Raw genomic sequence first — 21,238 nt, 5'->3', positions numbered from 1 at the left:
GGCATTTTTCTAGGGGCCTCAGTTTCCCTATCTACAAAAGGGGCCTCCTAATATCTGTCTTGCAAGCTCTGTGTGCCAGTCAAATGTGATGATAGTAATAGCTAGGGTACCAAGAGCTTACTCTGCACCAGGAACCATCCTGAACAGTATGTGTGCACATCACTGTGATCATAAGCATTGGTCCAGAGCAGGTGCCTGACAGACATCACTTCCCCCTCCCACCCCAGTAGTCAGGGGAGGGGTGGCCACAGAGGGAGGAGACTGAATCCAAACAATGCCCTAGCGTGGTTTTTCCAGCAGTCATGTATGGATGGAGAGTTGGACCATACAGAAAGCTGAGCGCCAAAGAACGGATGCATTCGCATGGTGATGCTGGAGAGGACTCTTGACTGTCCCTTGGACTGCAACAAGATCAAACCAGTCAATCCTAAAGGAAATCAGTCCTGAATATTCATTGGAAGGACTGATGCTGAAGCTGAAGCTCCAATACTTTGGCCACCTGATGCAAAGAGCTGACTCACTGGAAAAGACACTGATGCTGGGAAAAGATTGAAGGCAAAAGGAGAAGAGGGCAGCAGAGGATGGGATGGTTAAGATAGCATCACCGACTCAATGGGCATGAATTTGAGCAAACTCTGGGAGATAGTGGAGGACAGAGGAACCTGGTGTGCTACATCCACGGGGTTGCAAAGAGCTGGACACAACTTCAGAGACTGAACAACAACAAACAACAAAGGGTGGGGAGGCAGGCGGAGAGCACACTGCCATCCCCAAACCCGCTTCCCTCCCTGTGTGGGGACTGAGCCCACTGTTATTGCCCCTACTGGCCTCCTGAAACACCAGGCAAGGGTCCATCTGTACTCACTTCTGGTGCTTAGGCGCACAGGATCACTGGAGGGGTGAGGACCAGAGGGTGAGGGTCTGGGATCAAGAGGCCTCAGCCCTTTCCTTCTGCCCTCTTCTTCTCTGGGTCAGAGAAGCAGATTTTGAAAGGATGCTAAGGGGGACCTGACTGGCCACTGAAGGAGCCCTTGACCCTTGACCTCCCTGGAAGAGCCCTGACTCCCCTCCCTTTGCTATAACGCATGAGGTTCACCATTAGCATCACCACTATTCCAATGGGCGCTCTCTCATTAACTTGTTGGGTGCTCTGGAGCAAGTCACTTCCCCTGTCTGAGTCGTGGTTCCTTCCTCTCTAAAGTGATGAGGTTAGGACTTCCCAGATGGTCCAGTGGTTAAAACTCCATCCTTCCACTGGGGCCACAGGTTTGATTCCCGGTCAGGGAACTAAGATCCCACATATTCCCTGGGTCTTGACCAAAGGGAAAAACAATGGTGATGAGGCTGAAGAGAGACAGAGAGAAAAGACTGAGGATAAAGCACTTGCATGGGTGCCTTCCAGCTCTTATTACAGGAATAATCCCGAATTATTTGCTCTCCTATCTCTTTTGAACATCACATGGGCCCTGCAAGGTAAGAACGGTTGGATTAATGAAGGACACTGCTCATGGAAGACACGACATGCCCAGGATCACACAGCTGGCAAAGTAGCCAAGTGAAAACCAACTCTGGTACCTTAGGTCCCCCATCCTCGTGACCTCTGGGACACTGGCATCCTGGGGAGGATCCAGAGGGCCAGGGACAGGCTGTCATTAGGCACCTGAAAATGTTGTTTATATCTGCCTCCACCCTCTGGGAGCTGGAAGATGATGGACACACAGGCAGGATCAGGGGGCTGAGAGGAGAGTGCTCCAGCCACTCAGGCTGGCATCAAACCATAGAAACAGACGGCCCTGGGTTCAAATCCCAGCTCCTCTACTTACTGTCTGTGTGCCCTCAGGCAAGTGACTTCACCTCTCCGAGCCTGCTTTATAAAGTGAGGCTAAAAATGCCCACCCCAAAGGCTGGTAGGGTAGATTCAATAAGCTCGTGCTTGGTACATAGAAGATGCTTCAGAAGTGGTGGTTATTATTACTGGGGCTCTGTGCAGCTGGACTGTGGAAATACTCATTCAACGCTTTCCTCAGGGAAGCATCCTAAGACATCCTCTTTGGCTGAGGAATCTTCTCAGCAGCCCACTGCACTGATTAGCATGTTTCTCACAGCTCGGGAAATATCCAGAAATCTCTGTCTGCATCTTCCAATGTCAGGCCCAGACAGGGGGCATGACTCAATCCAGGGCTCCAGATCCTCCAAGTCTCTGGAGGACTAAGGAGGGAAAATCACCCCTGGCCCTGGGCACCTGGAATGGAGTCAAGGCAAGGTGGTGGATGTGGGTGGTGTGGGCAGCCTGTGGGATGAGGATGGAGGCCTGAGGATGCGCTGAGGGGGCAGGCAGGCCACAGTAGCAGCAGAAGGCAGTGCAGCGTAGGGTCATCCTGGCCTCAGGCACCCCAGGCTGCAGTCTGCCCGTCCTTCCCCACACTGGAGCCAGAGCAGACCCTTGACAGTGTAAGACACATCACACGTGGCTCCCCATCTCACGCCAAATAAAAAAGCTCAAGGGGCAGTTTTGTTGTTGCTGTTCAGTTGCTAAGTCATATCTGACTCTTTTGTGACCTGCAGTCCACCAGGCTCCTCTGTCCATAGGATTCCCAGGCAAGAATACTGGAGTGGGATCTTCCCAACCTAGAGATCGAACCCAGGTCTCCTGCGTTGGCAGGCAGATTCTTCATTGCTGAGCCACCAGGGAAGGAGTGGTGGTTTAGCCCCTGCAACACTCAGCTTCTCCCCTCCATTGATTCTGCAATGAGCCCACGGGCCCTCCAAATTATTTCCCTGACAGGCTTCTAGCCCTGAGCCCTCTCTGTTGCCTCTGCCTGGCTCGCTCTTACCCTCGGTGCCTGCATGGGACTCCTCCACCAGAGACCTTCCCTTCCCTTTCTATCTAAAATAGCAGCTCCATCACCTCACCCTATTTTCTTTTTCCTTATGTTTTACTATCACCTGAAATCATTTATATTTATTCAGTTTGCTGTGTCTTCCCCCAAGGGACCGTAAGCTCTGTGAGGTAGGGACTCTGCTCAGCTAACTACGGTATCTCCAGACCCTGAGACAGCATCTGGCTCACAGTAAACAGTATGTATTTATCAGATGCATGAGTGATTGATTCAATGGACTGATTGAATACCAGTGGCACTATTTTCTAGCTTGGATTGCTTTGGGCAGGTCATTGCACTTCTCTGAAACTTCCGACACAGAAGACAGGACATGTTCAGCTCACAGGGTTATGGCTTCAGTGAAATAAAATAGAGGGTGAAGGGAATGGCACATAATAGGTGCCCAATAAATGACCACCACAGCCACCATTATCATCATCAAGGACCTCAGATTCATCACTTGCTCACGGAGGCCTTGGGCCTGTCAAGAGTTCTCTCGGAGCCCCAGTCTGTTCATCAGTCCAACTGTCCAACACAAGATTTTGCTGGATGCCAGGGAAGTGGACACGAAGCACCCAGCAGGGGGTCTGACATCCAGTAAGCTCTCACTAAGTAGCAGGTACTGCAATCGAAGAGCGTCTAGGGTTTGGATACCCACTCCACCACTTATTCTGTGACCTTGGGAAAGCAGCTAAACTTCTGTGAGTCTCGTCACCTGTATCCTGAGGATAATGATAGTCCCTTCCTCACAAATCATCCTGAAGTCACATTGCGATAAGGTCCCTGAAAGGGCTTCACAAAGCCCTCAGGAAGATGCACTGCGAAGGGCAGGAAGGCGAGGGCCCAGGGGTGAAGAGACAGAACCAACAGCGGTGTTCAGCCTGAGTTCTGAGGGGGTCACAGAGGGAGCTAAAAGAAGCCCGGCTCCCTCTGTCCAGGAGGCCTCTGCAGAGAAGACGCTGCTGCCCGCACCCACCTCACCCGCTGCCCCTGCCCCTGCCCTCTCTGTAGAGCCTCACTGGGGACCTCTTCTGGCCGCTCTTGGCAAGGGGCATTTTCAGCGAAGGCAGGGCACAGCAGCAGGACCCTAGAAGAGACCCTCAGTCAACCTGAAGCCCAGTCCACTTTCTACCCCAGGACCAAGGCGGCCTCTCCCCCACAGCCCAGGGCAGGCCCTGGGGAAAAAAGACCTTGAAGCCAAAGTCCCCAGAGGTTCCTGAGGCCAGACACACTCTTCATGCTCCAGCCTGTGAGGGTCTGCGGAAGAAACACCAGGTCCCCTCCCAACCTGGGCATCTGACCCCCTCCACCACCGAAAGGAGAGTGGGGACCACCCATGCCTTGTTCAGTCTGTGCCTGGCAAAACCCAGGGGTCAGCTCCCCAAATGACTCAATCAATAAGCCTTACTGCATATTCATGATTTTTTTTTTTTTTTGGATCTGTTTTGATGAATTCTCAGTACCTAAGAGTGGCTGGCACTTAGTAAGGGTTTAATAAATATATGTTGAATCAGTGATTCAATTAATTAATCAATGCAAGAAGCAATGAATCATTGCTATCAAGAGAATTACTGTAAGTGAAGTTCCCAGCAGGCTGTGATTTTTTTATGTTTTTTTATAAATCCCCAGGGCCTTGAAAAAAGACCCTGATGCTGGGGAAGATTGAGGGCAGGAGGAGAAGGGGGTGACAGAGGATGAGATGGTTGAATGGCATCACCAATTCAATGGTCATGAGTTTGCACAAACTCTAGGAGACAGGGAAGGACAGGGAAGTCTGGCATGCTGCAGACCATGGGTCACAAAGAGTCCAACATGACTTAGTGACTGAACAACAACAAGGCCTTGAATACCCTTGGGACATAAATGTGCGTGAGAGCACATGTATGTGAACGTATGACTGAGTCAACCACTGAATCATGACTCACTAGAATGTAATCTTTCTGGAAGCAAGGGTTACCATCTGCTTTGTTTAAGGCTGCATCCTCAGTGCTTAGACCAGTGCCTGGAGCACGGCCGTGTGGAATGAATGAATGATAAATGAAATGAATGAGCAAGGCCCCAGCTCTCAGCCCAAAGACCTCAGACCAAGAACAAACATGGAAGGGCACCTGAGCCCTGCCCCCGGCCACCACTCGCCTCTTGATTTTTTAAATAATTTGTCAATTGTTTTTAATTGTTGAGGCAGTAATACTTGGTTCATGAAACTGCAATATACAGAGAGGTGAAATAAATAGCTTATATATATATAATATATATAATATAGCTGGTTTTAAAATATTCCCTTATTCATTGGTGTACTAGGTCACGTGAGTCACGGAAGGTCGATAGCAGCATCCTCCAGAACTGTGAGTAATGCAGGGTCACCGTGATTGGACGAGGCCGTCTGTCGTCGAAAGTCGAGGCGCCGAGAATTCTGAGGGGCACGCCTTCCCTGCGCGGTGTCTCAGGGCAGCTTGCAGCGGACAATAAATAAATGACTGCAAACCAGAGAGCGATTTTTGTTGGACTCTGGGGCAGGGAGAGGGGACTGGGAAAGAGGGGGAGTTGGCTGGGTGGGGGGAACACTACTTTCTCTTTGTTTTTCTCTCTTTTTTGTGTTTTTGCTTTTTTTTTTCTGTCTTTTTTTTTTTTTTTTTTGCTTTAAGAACCTTTGGGAAAAAGGACTTTGGTTTCTCAGAGTGTCGTTTTCCTCATTCAAGTCCTCCTCTGGGGACGAGTTTCGAGTTGTCTGTTCCTAGAGAGACACAAGCACCTGTGCATTGACAACAGTCCCTTGGCGTGAGTCTTTTGTCAGCGGGTTTCAAGTCAACAATAAAATCCTTATCGCTCCCCTTCCCCCAAGAATTTTGGTTCAGTTTTTGTCTTCTCTTAAACACAATGTACAAAAATAGAAATTCTTCCTTATTTTTCATGTAAAAATATTCCTCTGATTGCAGTTCTCCGTGAGTGTGAGTGTGGGCTGGGGCGGCCTGGGGGGGCGCGGCGGGGCCGCCTAGCCGGGGTGCGTGGGGCGGATCCGCCGGGACCGCTTGGTCACCGTGGTGTACTTGAAGGGCTTCTGCAGTTCGGCCTGTCCCTTGGGGTAGCGTTTCATGAAGTGCACATCCTGCTGGTTCTCGCGGGTCTTGGGGCCCTTCCGCGGCCGCCCCTTCTTGGTGAAGCCCACGTACCAGCCAGAGTACTTGGCCGACATCAGGGCTGTGTAGTTGTTCTCCAGGACCTTCTCAATGAACACACACTCTTTGCTGGTGCCATCAGGCTGCAGGAAGAGAGAGAAGGAGCAGGTGAGAGAGGAAGGGCAGGTGCAAGGGGCAGAGCTGTGTAGAGAAGGCAGGGACGGGGGCCAAGGCTTGAGACGGCAAAGTAGAAAGGGCCTGGCCCCAAGCATTGGCCTCAGCAGTTTCACTCCCGGATCCCTAGAGTGGACTTGACTTGGCGGCCCCTGCATCCTTCCCTGCTCACCAATTAGGTACCAGCCTCCCATTACCACTCAGGGATCCCTTTCTTTTCCACTCCCACGATGGAGCCAGGGGCTTCCGCCTCAGCTCTACTAGAACAAAAGATTCAGATCTGACCAATCAAAATATAATTCCCTGTGATTGGTGCAGAGCACAGCACGTGGCCTGAGTCATCCAATCAGCAGTCCTCAAGATCCTGTTATAAATAATCCCCCCAAACATAGGCCAGTTTAAACTTGGGAAATAGGTAAGGCTGAAGCAAAGGCAGTCACTGTACCCCCATGAGGGGAAATGCCGCCTAACAACAAGGTCAGCTTGGAGGAAGAAAGCCAAGAGGAAGAGAATGAAAGAAACCAAGTCCTCCTCACATCTTTCAGTTTTTGGACCTACCCAGCTATATCTGAAGCTCAAGTTACCTCACTGTTATGTGGGCCAATAATATCTCATTTCCTTTAAAACAGTTGAGACTGTGTTCTATCACATGCAACAGAAAGAGGTCCCAACTCATGTGCACGAAACCGGGGACCAAGTTAACTGCCTACTCAACTGCCATTCAACTCCACTGTTACAGAGTTAAACATAAATTACATTTAATGTGGTACATCTTAATGTTTGTTGTGAAGAGGGGTGGAAGCCTCTGAAAATAAGGGCTTTGGCATGACCAAACTTCAAAGCCTATACCCATGGTTCTAAGATTTTAGGGTCCCAGGTGAACTCCCTGGGAGACTATGCCAGGCAAGGAGCACTAGATTCATAGTCAGACGCTGAATCAACTCACACTTCCTTATGTGACCTCAGGCTAGTTAATTTCATTCTCTAAACTTTGGATTCCTTGCCTGGACCAAACACGGAAAATGACTCCTGCGTCATAGAGATGTTATGAGGAATGATGCTTATAAATGAGCCAGGCACACAGTAGGAACTTTTCACATTATTTCTGAAGAGCAGGTGGTTCCAAAGGTCTGACCTCCCTCCTTGGATCTGAACAAAAGGTGGTGGAAAGTGGACTTTGAATCTCCTCCTTGAAAAAGCCGAATTGCTCGGTGTGGAAGAGTGGGAAACACACAGAGTTGGAAGGCCTGAATTAGCAGCACTCGAGTTTCCAACTAACATCTCCAAATTTAGGCCGGGCCCACTCCTCGTTACAGACGGGTGCCCAGCCAAGTTGGAAGCCCAGCGGTCTGGCTGTGTGTGGAGACTGAGGTGCAAGTTCCAGCCTTTTGTTTGAAGTGGAAAACGGGCTGGAGCTTCCAGGAACGTTCACCTTTGAGCGGAGGGCAAGCTTGGGCCCTGCAGACAAAGTGCTGAACTTTGCAGAAAGGGACAGGCAGGGTAAGAAAACATTCTCTGGAGGAGAGATCTTTCGAGGAGGCTGCAGAGTATACAGCGGGTGGGCCTGGGAGAAGCACGCAGGACCCAGAGGACATTATGGGTTGAGTGAGCAGAGAGGGCCTACTGTGAGGGAAGCTGGGGCATATGTGCAAGGGAGATAAAATGGAGTGGGCTCTGGGCTCCCCATAGAGAATTCTGGAAGCTGCCTATCCAACCTGAGTCCAGGTCCCTTGGATGGTTTTGATGGAACAGTCAGAGAAAACTGAATAAAGGCTATACCATGGCTGGTTCCCCATCTTAGAAGATCTGCCTGGAAAACTGCTTTCAACCTTCAAGAGTCAGTTCAGTAACCACCTCCTCCAGGAAGCCTTCCCTGACTGCCATCTAGCTCCCTGGGTATTTCCTCCTCTTCCTTCAAGACTCCATTTGAGCATTGTGTGTGTTCATTGCTCAGTTGTGTCCAACTCTTTGCGACCCCATGGACTGTAGCCCACCAGGCTGCTCTGTCCATGGGATTTTCCAGGCAAGAATACTGGAGAGGGTTGCCATTCCTTTCTCCCATTTAGCAGCATGCTTTATTCAACTCACATACTCCATCTTCTGAATCCCCTCCACACCCACTCCTTCTCCTGCCTGCCCAACAGAGTAGTTCTGTATCTGCCTGCTCCTCATCAGCTCAGGAGCTTCAGGAGGTCAAGACTGCTTCTCGCTTGCTCTCATGGCTTCGGCATAGGTCTTAGCCCAGGACAGGGGCACCCGGAGAATTTGTGGTTAAATGGATGAGAGTTCTGCTGGGACACAGATGGTGGGGGTGATACATTAATTGGTTTTCCTCCAAAAGAAAATGGACTCTGCCTCCTGGATCCCTTACGAATGTCCCAGAGGCAGCTGTGAGTTGTGAGAGGCCCCTCCTGGGGGATGTGCTGAGAACAGTGAGGGCCCAAGCTCTCAGCCTGCCCACCTTGGTGTCCCTACTCATCCATTTACTCATTCATTCAGCATTTACTGATTGCCAACTAGAGCCCAGATATTTCCACATCCACTGTCTCATTTAATCCTCTTAACTTGCCAAGGGAGACTCTACCTGGTAGGAGAAAACAATTCAAATACACAAGAATGGCTTTCCCAAGATCATGGAGCTGTTAGGTGGCAAAGCCAGGATTTGAACCTGCACTCGCCACTGCAGCTCACTTCTCTGCTGTCTAATCCCAGACAGGCCCATGGGGAGAAAGGGTATGGAAGAGTGGGTGCTGCCCATCAAAACACCTCAGGTCCCCCAGGACCACAGAGCTGCCATGCTCAGGAAGCAGTGATTGGAGGTTCAAGGGCCAGCACAGGGCCTGGCACATATGCTCTTGCCTGGGTTGAGGATCTGGGGTTCAGGCTGAGGTTCTGACACCCCAGAGGTCAGGAGCCCTTGGGAGGAGCCATAGGCCCTCTAACCATCACAAGTTCCCACCTGAACTCAGACTCAGTGGATAAGAAGCTCACAGGTAGGCCACCCTGGGGCCTGACCCATGCCTTTCTCCTCACCACCTCTATGACCCTGCTTATGGCCTGCAGAGATTTTTTAAAAAATACATGTGCATGGGCCTCACCCCCCAAAATGCTGACTCAATTGGTTCAGGCAAGGCAGATCACCAATATTTAGAGAGTAACGGAACAGCCCATCCCAGAACCTTGGTGATTTAGTAGAATTTGATCATCTCTGGAAATCTACCACCTCCAACCTCCTTCTTTCCAAACCGGAGTCCTATTCCTTCTGTTTGATCTGAAGACTGAATCCTGATGATATCACTTGGCCCCTAGATCTAGTCTTCCTTGAAATCAGAACTACCCCCTGGATGTTTTTAGTGACCTAGACAAAAAAAAAAAAAAAACAAAAACAAGACTTTTGCTTAAAGGCATTTTGAATTAGGTTTCAGTCACATTCAACCAAAGCAGTCTTCATAAACATGCAGTGTACAAGGGACCCCCTGCTCTGAATGGGTTTGGGGCCCCATGTTGCCCCAAAGGGGACACACCAATGATCGCACAGGAGCAGACAGATGAGAAAAATCCACCTGGGTTGAATATCCAGAGATGGGGAACAACTGCTTAGCACATACTGCTTGACATTCAACAACTCTTTTATGGAATGAAAGGAAGTACTATCTCCTGGGTCAGGTGGAGGTGGGGTCCAGAGACGTGGCAAGGAGAAGGGGGTTTCTTCTCTCTCAGGGGCTTGGGAGAAGAGCTCTGGCACGCGATCAGTACAATGCAGCAGAGAGAGGAGCAAGGCCAAGGGTCTGGAGCATCGGCAGAGGCTCTCTTGGGGGTTCAGTGATGTGTCCGGCTGTGGCCAGATACGTAGAAGATTGACACCCAGGGTCAAGGCCATCCAAGCAAGCTATCCTGTTGAGCCAAAGGAGCCAGAGCCTGAACTGAGGTCAAGGGTTCCCACAGGTGAAGAACCTGACTTTCAAGGGGAATGTAGCTCATGTTTAACAAGTAAGTGTCTACTCAGTGTCAGGATTATCTTCCCATTTTACAGGAGAGCACACTGAGGCTCAGTGTGGTCGCAGCACTTGATTCCCAGGTCTGACGTGGCTAATTCTGGCTGTAGGTTGAGTCAATTCTCAAAAGGTAAGCACCACATTTCTGTTTCTTTGGTATCCTTTGAGCAGGTATAAGAAGCATGATGGATGGATCCAGAATTGGCCCTCAGAGCCATTAGCCTGGTGGGGGATGCAAGCAGGAAAACAGCCAGTGCCAACCCAGGTGAGCAGACTGCAGAGAGAGGGCTGTGTGAGTAGCCGTGGGCTCCAGGGTGGGTGTGCTGACTGGGCGGTCAGAGAAGCCAGAGATCATGAAGGGAGGAGCCAAGACTCAGGGTGGATGGTCGAGGGAAAGGGTGTCCTGGCAGAGGGAACCGCATGCACACAGCCTGAAGGCCGCATCCAAGGAGTGGAGACTGGCAGTGCCGTGTGTCTGGGACATAGGAACACGAGGGCAGGCAGGCTCTCTCCAAGGAGTGTAGCCTTTCTTGGGTAGAAGGTGAGGGTCTGAGGACTGGTTCTGGCTGAGCTGCGGGTGGAGAGGAGGGGCGAGCTTTAGAAAAAGCTGAGAGTGGGCAGAGGGGAAAGGCCTGGAGGTGGAGCCTGAGGCAGCCGAGGAGCACTATTCTGGAGAAGGTACGAGGGCAGAACAGAGGCAGGAGTTACGGCAGGACCAGACACAGACCAGCCATCAAGAGTAACCCCAGGTCGGGGTCTGATCGGCTGCCGACCTGTGACAGAACTGCCAGCCAAGGACCCGGGGCTCCCAACTGCAGGACCCAGAGAGTGGGCACTGGGCTGGGTAGGGGCCAAGAGGGGGACCCGCCCGGCCGAGTCGGGATAGGTGGTTGGGTGGCCTAACGCCCATGGAGCCTCCGTGGCCAGCCCGGGAACTGGGAGGGGAAACTTGGGGGTGGGGCGGGGGGGAACCCTGCAGCAAGGTGGAGGGGCACCTTGCCTGTAGCAAGGGTGGAGGGAAGCGGAGCGCGGGGCGGGCCTCGCCGCCAGCTGAACCATCCCCAATATTAATGACGGGAGAGAGGGCGAGGGGGCAGGAAATCGGAGCCGGCTCCTGTGGAAGCGGTGACTCAGCGGCCAGCCGGCGGGCGGGCGGGCGGCGGGCAGCGGCCCGAGGGGACGGGGCTGTTCTTTTGACCCCAGGACGGCCCTCCTGGGGTCAAAATGCCGGGAACCACGCAGACGGGGAGGGAGGGGCACGCGGGCACTGGGCACGGCGGGCTGCGGCGCGGCCCCTCCTTTAAACAGGGAAAAAAAGGGGGGTGAGGGGAGAAAGGCGAGCCCACAACTGCAAGCAGGTTGGGCCTGGGAGGCGGCCCAGGCGGGCAGGAGAACAAAGCGCCCGACGCGGGGCTAGCCGCGCCGCCGCAGGAAACGCACAGCCAGGCCAGGGGACCCGGCGCCCGGCCCGCCCGCCGCCCCTGCCCCGGACCCCTCGCTGGCCGGCCGGCCGCGGACAGACGCGGTGAGTGAGTCCGCGGAAAGTGAATCACTAATTAAAACCACTCCTAGGCATCCCGGGGCGCGCTACGGATTACTATTCTGTTGCTCTTTGAGAAGCTCCAGCTGGAATCCTTGCCTTCTAAATTGGGCTTTGAAGCCCGCCAAGCTCTAGCCCGTGACCTGGGAAGAGTGCCCGGACACGGCCAAGCCTCAGCTTTTTCATCTATGAAATGGGAATGGTGGAAGTCTGTTCTTCCCCGACCCACCTTATGGTATTATTTTGAAGCATTTTTTGCTTAGTGCCTGGCAGAAAGTAGGTGCTCAATTAACAGAGGCTATTGGTACCCTTGTTATTAACAAATAATCAGAGACACTCTCCTGGCTCAGGTCTCTGGCCTGTCATCCTCTCCCCAGGATATGGAGGGGAGGGGGGAAGAGGGATAAGAATTGGGGGATTCGGGGAGTCAAAGCCATGGCTTAAACAGAAACTGAAGTCATGCTTCCTTCCCCCACCCTAACAAGGTGTAATAAATGCAGGTCGTCACAGAGGGCCTTGCCTCAAGGAGAAGAAGCCATCCTCTTTGGAATCTGGGTCTACCCTCTACTCTCCACTCCAACAGGCCAGCAGAAGCCACCCCCTCATTATACAAGTTGGACAGGAGATGAGTAGGGTCCCTGCAGAGAGAAGGGAACTTGGAGCATGAATCCACTATAGAGATACTGCCTGTAACACCTTCCACAGGAGCATCCAAAGGAAGCAAGTGTGTGAACTTCACAAACAAGGACACTCAGGCCAAAAGGGGCAGCAGCATCAAAACGCAGCATCAGTGGAGGCTCAGAATCCCTGGCACGTGGGTCCACCCCACCCATATCCTACCCGCACCCTGATTTGTTACATGCCTGTTCCAAAGTAATAAAACCTTCCTGAAATGCTAGAATCACAAGGCTGAAGAGGCTGCTGGGTTCCAGAGGTGTGGCTGTGGGGAGTCATAAACCCCCTGTGATTATTAAAACAGCGCTGCAGCCCCAGGCCCTGGCCCACTGGTTCCCTGCTGCCAGACTTCAGGTACATTCAGACTGGGAGCCTCAGACCCCCTGGGGGTTCTCCCACTGCCAAGCAAGCCAGAGCTCCAGGTCCACTAGGAGAGATCGGGGCCCCATGTACTCCCCAAAGTCACAGCCACAATCTGGCAGGCTACAGGTGAGGGGACAGAGAAGTGGGGGTGATGAAGAGATCTCACAATGGGAATCTCTGTCTCACACACACATACACATTCATGGGACCTCTTTCCCATTTAGGGCTGATGGGGCCCAGGAGGCACTGCTCCAGCCCCCCTGGGTTGCTGGGGGACCCACCCAAGTCCCAGACCACCACTTACCTTCCCCACAAGCTTGCCTTTCCGGTTCATACACAGGTAGAACTCGGTCTCCTTGCCCTTGATCCGGACTTGACTACCGAAGGTATCTGTCTCCACTAGGAGCTGGGCTTCGAAAGGCAGAAGGAGAACAAGACACATTTTTTTACCAGGGGTAGTGGCTGGCCTGAAGACTCAGCAACATGATCCCTGACCTTGCCCTTGCCCTTGGACCTCCCACTGCCCCCAGAATCAAGTATGCGGGGGGGGGGGGGGGGGGGGGGGGTGGTGGTGCTTCCGACAGGTTTCTCTGGAGCATGTGCCCCTCAGGCAGGGAGAAAGGCTCTCTGACACCTGTTCCCAACTCCCGGACTCTCTGGACTCCACTGGGGACCCAGATCGCTCCTGGTGCTAAAGACCAGTGTGACTTCTCCTGCCCTCATCACCCACCTTCCCCTGCCCCTCAATTCCCTTCCCCAATTCAGGACACACAACCACACAAATAACCCCAAAGAAGCAGCAGTCTCTGGACTGAAGGCTCAGACATTCAGATGCCTATGAGCTCACACAGGCATTACAATGTGCGCGCGCGCATGCGCGCGCACACGCACACACACACACACACACACACACACACAATACATACACACGTGTCTTGCCTTGTGGAATGCTAAGCTACTTCCTCCAAAATTTAGGTCAGAAGCCCCTTCCTCCAGGGCAAACATCTGGGTGTCCCCTTCTTGATGGGGATATGAGAGAGGGAGTGCCCCGGCCACTTGAAATGGGGAAATGTCTGGAAAGGGGAATTCAAGGCCCCAGGGAAAGGAGGCTATCAATATAATATTTCACTTTCCTCAGTCAAAGCCATTAAGACTTGGGGACTTCCCTAGCGGTTCAGTGGTTAACACTCCATGCTTCCAATGCAGGGGGCCATGGGTTCAATCCCTGGTTGGGGAACTAAGATCCCATATGTCACATGCCACACAGTATGGATAGAAAAAAAAAGGCCACCAAGGCTAAAGGATAACTAACTCTCAGGAGCCCGGAAGTCCCAATCAGAACCCAGTACCCTCTGGTCTGGAATGGGAGACCTCATGTTAAATCCCCATACTCCACAAAAACATGGGGTATCCAGAGGATCCTGGATGGGGTAGCCAGAGCTGACCCCCAAAGCCTGACTGAACAAGAACATCTAGTGGCCGAAGGGTGACTGTCTCTTGATTAGGCATACTGTAAGACCCCTCCCTGTCCCTTGGCCACTTCACATTTTCTCCCTGGTAGGATGCTGTGTGACTTGGGCAGGTCACATGCCCTCTCTGATTTTGAATCCCAGAGCCTGGATTTCCCTACCACCTCCATCCCCCTTCTTTGCCTCTGACCCCCTCATTCTCACCCTCCCTCCGCTGACCCTTTGCTTCCCAACACCTGCCCCTCCCTCACCCACAAAATTTTAATTTCAGTGACAAGGGACTTGCTTCTCCATAACAAAATCATAGTTCTAAATACAGTATCCTTGGAGCCACAAACAGTGTACCTCAGTGCCCCTAAAATACAAGAGGTATGATTTTAATAAAAAAATTTTAAAATATATACCCTGGTGCCCTGCTGTGAAAATTAAAACCATCTGGAACTCAGGATTTCCAATAATTAATCTAGCCCTCCTTTGACACCACTACTAATTAAAATGTGATACCCACCTTTCCAAGGAAAAAAAGAAGAATTTACATAAAATTTAAAGATCTAACAAGAATTTAGTAATTCTAGGAACAAAGGTGGGGGCACATTCTTCTCTCTACCTTCCCCCATCCCTAGTAAACACTGAGTTGAGAATATTAGTGAACACCCTTCATGCTCCCTGCTTCCCTAAATCCAAACTCCCTGTAACTCTCTTGTTAGCTTAGTCCCTGGGAACCAAGGGTCAACCACCACAGCACTTCTGAGACTTGCTTTCAGCATCTCCTCACAAACTCAGGCCCCACCTGGGATGGGGGTTGTTAGGGGTCAGGAGAGTCCCCACCCCCCAGGAGCTTCTGACAAAGGCAGCATGTGTAAGGGGAAAGGTGAGAGCTTTGAAATGCACATGTATGGATATGACTCCCTAGCTCCACTTGCCAGTGTATGACCCTGGGCCTCAGTTTCTTTATCTGTAAAATGGGGGTGGTTACCCCTCATCTTTAACAGCCAATGTGAGGGTTATATAAAATGATGCTGTTCTCAGAGGCTGGGTAGGAGAAACTCAGTAACTGTTCCTTAAGTTTCTTGATAACTGCAAAATAAACCCATTTACCCAAAAAAAACCCAAAAAGTAGTGGAAAAGAAATCTGGTATGTATAAAAGGGCAGAGGGGAAGCAGAACTTGCTTCCCCAAGGCAGGCCTTCTGTCCTGAACTTTCTCAGCATCCTCCAGGGTCTCGGGTACCCCACACTGTGAGTGCATCAGAAAATGCCTTAGGCAGGGATTTACAGAGCCTTACCATCCTGGAGGGGTGACCTGGAGTAAGCCATACACCCTATCTGAGCCCCTAGTTTCCTTACCTATACAATGGGAGTGGGGCCTGACTGTTCTGATTGTCTCTGGGATTGGAGAGGGGTAGGGATTGGAAATCATAAAAAGCAGGTGAGGCCACAGGGCTGAGGCCAGGCAGCCCCAAGCACGTCCGAGAGGACTCTGTCTGCCCTCTCCTGGCACCAGCCTGGGGCCCTGTCTTCAGAACACCTCTGCACCCTGGATCCGACTCCCCTGTGACCCTGCCAAAGTCACACATCCCCCGTGAGGTTAGGTACCTTCATCCCCCTTTTACAGTGTAGGAAACTGAGGTTCAGAGAAGCAACCCTTCCCGGGTTGGGGGGGTGGAGGCGGGCTGACATCCAGTCTGGCTGGCTCTCTTCCTGTTGGGGCCTGGGTCCCAGAGGAGGGCCCCCAGCTCCAGGGAGACTTGGCTTAAAACACAGCCCCCGCTTCTCATTAGCCACAGCCCATCTGAGGAAGCCCTGGCCTCTGCGTGAGCCGTCCAGGGGCCTAGGGCTGGGGCTGGACGGCACCCCACCCCCGCCAGCCCAGCTGCCCCCACCCCAGCAAGGGGACGGTCTGCACCAGCCGCTGCGCCCTGGGGAGCCAGAAGTCTGTTCTTCCCCAACCGCAGCAAGCCACAGAGTGACCTAGACTCCACTCAGCACATGACATAATGAGAAGGGAGCCGGGCCAAGATTATGTAAAGTCTTTGGGGAGTAATAGCAGCAGCAGTTCTCAGAAAAAGAGAAAGAGAGACTCCACCCACCCAGACCAGGTTTGCCCCAGAGCCTGCCTGGTCCTCAGCATCACACTTCCCCGTCTCATGACCCAAGACCTAAGCCCACAAGACGCACCTCTCAGGAGCCAGAAAACTCATCTCCACTCGGTTTGATTCTCAGGTCGGTCCCAGGCCAGGCAGGAGGCATCAATGATATCATCTTGCCACTCACCAGCCTGGCATCCCCTCCTCCACTCTCTGCTACGCTTGCCCCCAGCAGTCTCTCCTCTACAGATCAGCCAGAAGGATACTTACAAAATGCACAGAGAACTGTGCCTCTCCCCTGCTAAAGCCTCCTATGGATCTCCATGCGTGTGTGCTCAGTCGCTCAGTCGTGTCCCACTCTTTGCAGCCCCAGGGACTGCAGCCCACCAGGCTCCTCTCTCCATGGGATTTTCCAGGCAAGAATACTAGAATGGATTGTCATTTCCTCCTCCAGGGGATCTTCCCGACCCAGGGATCAAAACCGTGTCTCTCGCATTGCCAGGCGGATTCTTCACCACTGTGCCACCTCACTAACAATCCAGACTCTGCAAGGGGACCCCTAAGAGGCACCCGGTCTGGCCCCTACTGTCCGCCCCCGTCTCCCACCCTCGCTCACAGCCCTCCAGCCACAAAAGCCTCCTTGCTCCTCCTGCTCTGACTCACCCAGCACACTCCCGCCTCAGGGCCTTCTGCCTGGCGATCGCTTTGCTCAGAGTTGCCCACAGCGGCTCCTCATCTCCTAGATTGACATCTCAACTCAGATGTCACCTCCTCAGAGAGGAGGCTACAGTCCATGGGGTCACAAAAAGCCAGACATGACTGTGCAACTAACACTCTCACACACTATTCATACTTAGCTCATCAAGCCCTTCATATACTTACTAAAGTTAACTTATTGGTCATTTACCATAAGCCAAGTGTGGGCTAGGTGCCGGAAACCACAGTGGTGGATGAGACTGGTAAGGGCCTGCCCTCATGGAGCTTACCTTCTGGTGGACAGAGACAGACACAGAAAAGGTAGCAAATAAGAGGAGACCACTTGGAGGAGAGCTCGGAGGAGAATGGAGCAGGGATGGCAGGAGCTGGACTGGGAGGGTGGTGTGACCAGGGAAGGAGGTGACATCTCAGATCCCGTGCAGTGCAGGCAGATTCTTTACCATCTGGGCCCCAGGGAAGCCCCAAGTATGCATAATGCCATTTAAAAGTTAAAGCAAACAAGATTCAGGGCGGTAAAGAGACTTGCTCAAGGGCATACAGCTGGTAAAAGCAGAGTAGAAGTTCAAATTCAGTGTCTGATCCCACGATCAATGCCTTTAGCAACTCTGCTCCCCACCGGTGTTACTCCTGCCTCTCACTAGAACTCTGAGCTCCCCCACTCACCCAACCCCAGCCTCAGAGTTACTATCAGATATTCTGACAAAGGGAGAACGTCCTATCCCTCTCTGGGCCAGGACTAGATGACTTCCTTTCAGTACTGCCCCTCTGGGAAGCATCAGTAACTTATATTTATTTAGAGCCTATCAGATGTTGGTCACCGTTCTACCCTATACTCATTATCTCAGTCCTTATGACAATCCCAGGAGATTAGAACTATTTTTTTAATTTCCCCATTTTACAGGTGAGAACATGGAGCCCCAAGATCACACAGTGGTGGAGTTAAAACCCAGGCAGGCTAACCTAGAAGTCTGGGTCTTAGCCTGTCTCCCCCTTAGGTCAAACTTTTCCTCCATGCCAGTCCCTTTCCTGGGGAAGTTAGTGAACGAACAAGGAGGGTCTCTGCCTTGACTTCACCTTCCTGGGGCAGAAGTCTGTGGGTTGAGATGCCCAAAGAGCCAAAGGTTGAGGCCCATCCCTCACCAGTTCCATTTCCAAATGACCTCAAGGCAGGGAAGGGTACCAGCAGTCACCCTGAGGAAGATAGCTTCTAGCTGATTCTGGGAGATGGCCCATAGGAGCACCCAAGTCTGGGTTCAAGCCACAGCCAGAGAGGCAGCAAATGGCTTCCGACCTCATTCTGACCAGAAGGAGAGTCTGTATGCGCCAGGAGCCAAGCGACTGAGGGATCTCTCCTGCAGAGGAGGCCACAGAGCCAGTCTCGGCTCAGAGCAGGAGCCCAGCGCCTGCCCATACAGGCCAGGAGCTTAAGAGCCCAATCCCTTCTCCAGCATCCAGACAGGAACGCAGAAAAGGAAAAAGAGAAAGTGGAAGAAAAAGAAGCTGGAGAGAAAGCCCTTTCTATTAAAAAAAAAAAAAAAAAAAAGCTGTCTTTTTCTCCCAGTTTTGCTGAAATGCATGGAGTAACAATGATGGTTTTAAAAAGCTAATACTTATTTGAGCATTTACCATCCGTCAGGCACTGTGCTTAGAGTCTGAATATGGAAAGTCTCATTAGATCCTCACAACAACCTTATGAGGTAGGAACTATTACGCCCATTTTACTGATGAAGAAACTGAGGCTCTGAGCAGAGCTTCAGAGGTTACTTGCCAAAGTCACTCAGTAGGACCAGGATTTGAACACAGGCAGAGTAACTCCGGAGCTGGTCTGACACAGACAGAGAAATTCTGACTCAGGCAGAGCAGGACAGACACCAGGCAGGCTGGCGACGGCAGAGAGATGAGAAGTGACTTTGGTGGGTGGATGGATTGACTGATTCCAGAGTGATTTCCCAGCTGGGCTTCCCTGCGGGCGATCCAGGACCTCTCTTGGAAGCTTTTTGGTTGGAAGGGTTGGAAACAGCAGGGAAAGACAGACAGAGATCCAGAGAGACATACAGAGAGGGACACAGGAGACCCAGAAAAACAGAACTGGAGGACACCAGGCAGGAGACTTGGTTTCCTTCCCCCTTTCCCACAGGTTTCAGAGCTAAACCTCCAAGACCTGAGAAAGCAAGCAGGGAGCTGGGAGCCGATGAGAGGCTGGGCAGAGCAGTGCCCCGGGCCTGCACAGGGGGACCCGCCGCCAGCTGGCTGCTGCTGTGCCAGGGCAGGTACCGGGGCCCCTCTCCAGGAATCACCCTCCGGCGAGGAAACGTCCTTGCCACAGAAGGCGCTGGGAGGTCACACTGAACCAGTACCCCCTTCCTCCCCTCTGAACCAGGTGGAGGGGAAGGGAAAGAAGTGGGACAGGAGGAAGGATTCCTCTCTGGAGAGGTTTCAGCATCGCTATTCACACACACATACACACACACACACACACACACACGCACACACGTTATGGTTTTTCTCCAAAGGTGCCCATGGCTCCCCTTCTCCTAAAGTCACCCAAGGAGGCTCGCAGGCCGTGTGGGTTTGCCAGAATGGAAGAGGGAGAGAATCAATAGGATCGATCAGGAGCTATATTTAATCCTAGCTGTAGCTCTCATGTGGCTGTTGAGATGCAGAGTCACCAAGGTGTGGGTGGCCACTCCTCACTGAGGACAGAAGTCGTGGGACATGAGCTCAGAGGGCAGGGGTATTAGTCGGATATATTAATGCTCCTTCCAGCTGGGAACATCTCTCGGAAAAGCTCGCTCTGTTGCTCATGGTATCCCCACTGCAAGATGCAAGGCTGGCTGGAAGGGAGGACAGGAGAGGAGAATGGGGGGAGCACCGATTCCCCAAGTACCTACTCTGTGCCGGGCGCTTGCCCCAGAGGAGTGGTCTCACCCACACTCCTGGAGGCTCACGGGTCACCCATGCACTCACTGGCTCAAACACATATTGCACACTGGTTTGTGGTTGGCTGTGTGCAAGGGGGATGCTTCCCAGGTAGCTCTGTGGAGAATCCGCCTGCAATGTGGGAGACGTGGCTTCCATTCCTGGGTCGGGAAGATCCCCTGGAGAAGGAAATGGCAACCCACTCCAGTAATCTTGCCTGGAGAATCCCACGGATAGAGGAGCCTGGCGGGCTACAGTCCATGGGGTTGCAAAGAGTCTGACATGACAGAGCGACTAACACAGTTTCACTGCGCAAGGGATACAGTGAGGACAGCAGACAGAAGTCACCTGGCCCCAGAGTGTGCACTGGAGCAGGAGACACAGAGAGCGAACAACTACACACGCAGCAGAACCGCAGGCAGCAATAAGTGCTAGGAAGAGAAACACACACACACGAGGACACAGACAGGAATTCTCTGATAAGGTGACGACTGAATGAACGAGGTGAGGGAGCAAACGCCATGGGAACATCTGGAAGAAGGGCAGCCCCAGGCTGAGGGCCCAGCAAAGGCCCTTAACTGCAGACACACGTGGCATGTGCGAGGGGCAGCAGAAAGCTGGGGCTGGAGCAAAGCCGGCAAGGACTGGGGTGATGGAGCCTGCGGTCAGGGAGGAGCCAGGTCAGGCCTTCCTGCTGAGGGTGTGGATTTCTAAACGACATGACCACCTTTGAATGAGTGACCGAGGCTCACATTTTGGACCACAGTATGGAGAATGGACTATGAGGTGTCAGACTCAGAGAGAAGGGGGTCTCTGCTGCCTTGCCCACACCAGCCAGCCCAAAGGACCTGGCTCCTCGCTCAAGCCCAGCCCTGCAGCAGGTACCAGGAGGAGGGAAACGGGGACCAGAGGGCCCCCGCCCACTTCCATCACCCACTCGGCAAAAGTCCTGCAAGACCCCACATGCTTTCCCAGATGAGTCACGCATGTCAGCCCCTGACTGGGCTCTGTGCTGCCCCGTAATTATTTTAGTCACTCATCCAGGAACCTTTAAAGGGGGCCTGCTTTCTGCCAGGCCATGTGGTAGACACGGGGACAGGAAGAAAGGTCACTGCTTTCAAGGAGCTCACATTCTTGGAGGGGAGTAGGGGAACTCAGGAAGGCTGCCCAGTGGGGCAGAGCCCACGCTGAGCAGGCTGACTCCCCGTGACCCTGGGCAGCAGTGACACAGCTGGAATCACTGGTCCATGCCAAGCTGGAACCAGTCCACAGTGTACTAACCCCATGCCCTGTCCTCTGCCACCC

The 21,238-nt window shown here is 52.6% G+C and overlaps 1 protein-coding gene across 1 annotated transcript in view; it reads right to left on the bottom strand.

Annotated features, from left to right (window-relative positions):
- Positions 1-5,018: 5,018 nt before the first annotated feature.
- FGF18 (fibroblast growth factor 18) overlaps positions 5,019-21,238 on the bottom strand; it is a 35,772-nt gene continuing 19,552 nt past the window's right edge. The window contains exons 4-5 of the mRNA XM_006053701.4: positions 13,047-13,153; positions 5,019-6,138 (exon numbers count right to left, since the gene is read on the bottom strand). Coding sequence (XP_006053763.1) covers positions 5,872-6,138; positions 13,047-13,153 — 374 coding nt within the window. The 3' untranslated portion in view covers positions 5,019-5,871. The remainder of the gene's footprint in view (positions 6,139-13,046; positions 13,154-21,238) is intronic.

This window comes from Bubalus bubalis, chromosome 19, assembly GCF_019923935.1.
Source record: "Bubalus bubalis isolate 160015118507 breed Murrah chromosome 19, NDDB_SH_1, whole genome shotgun sequence".
In the NCBI taxonomy this organism is placed as follows: domain Eukaryota; kingdom Metazoa; phylum Chordata; class Mammalia; order Artiodactyla; family Bovidae; genus Bubalus; species Bubalus bubalis.
Note: the sequence above shows the minus strand (reverse complement) of the source record. Positions and strands in the feature narration are given on the sequence as shown.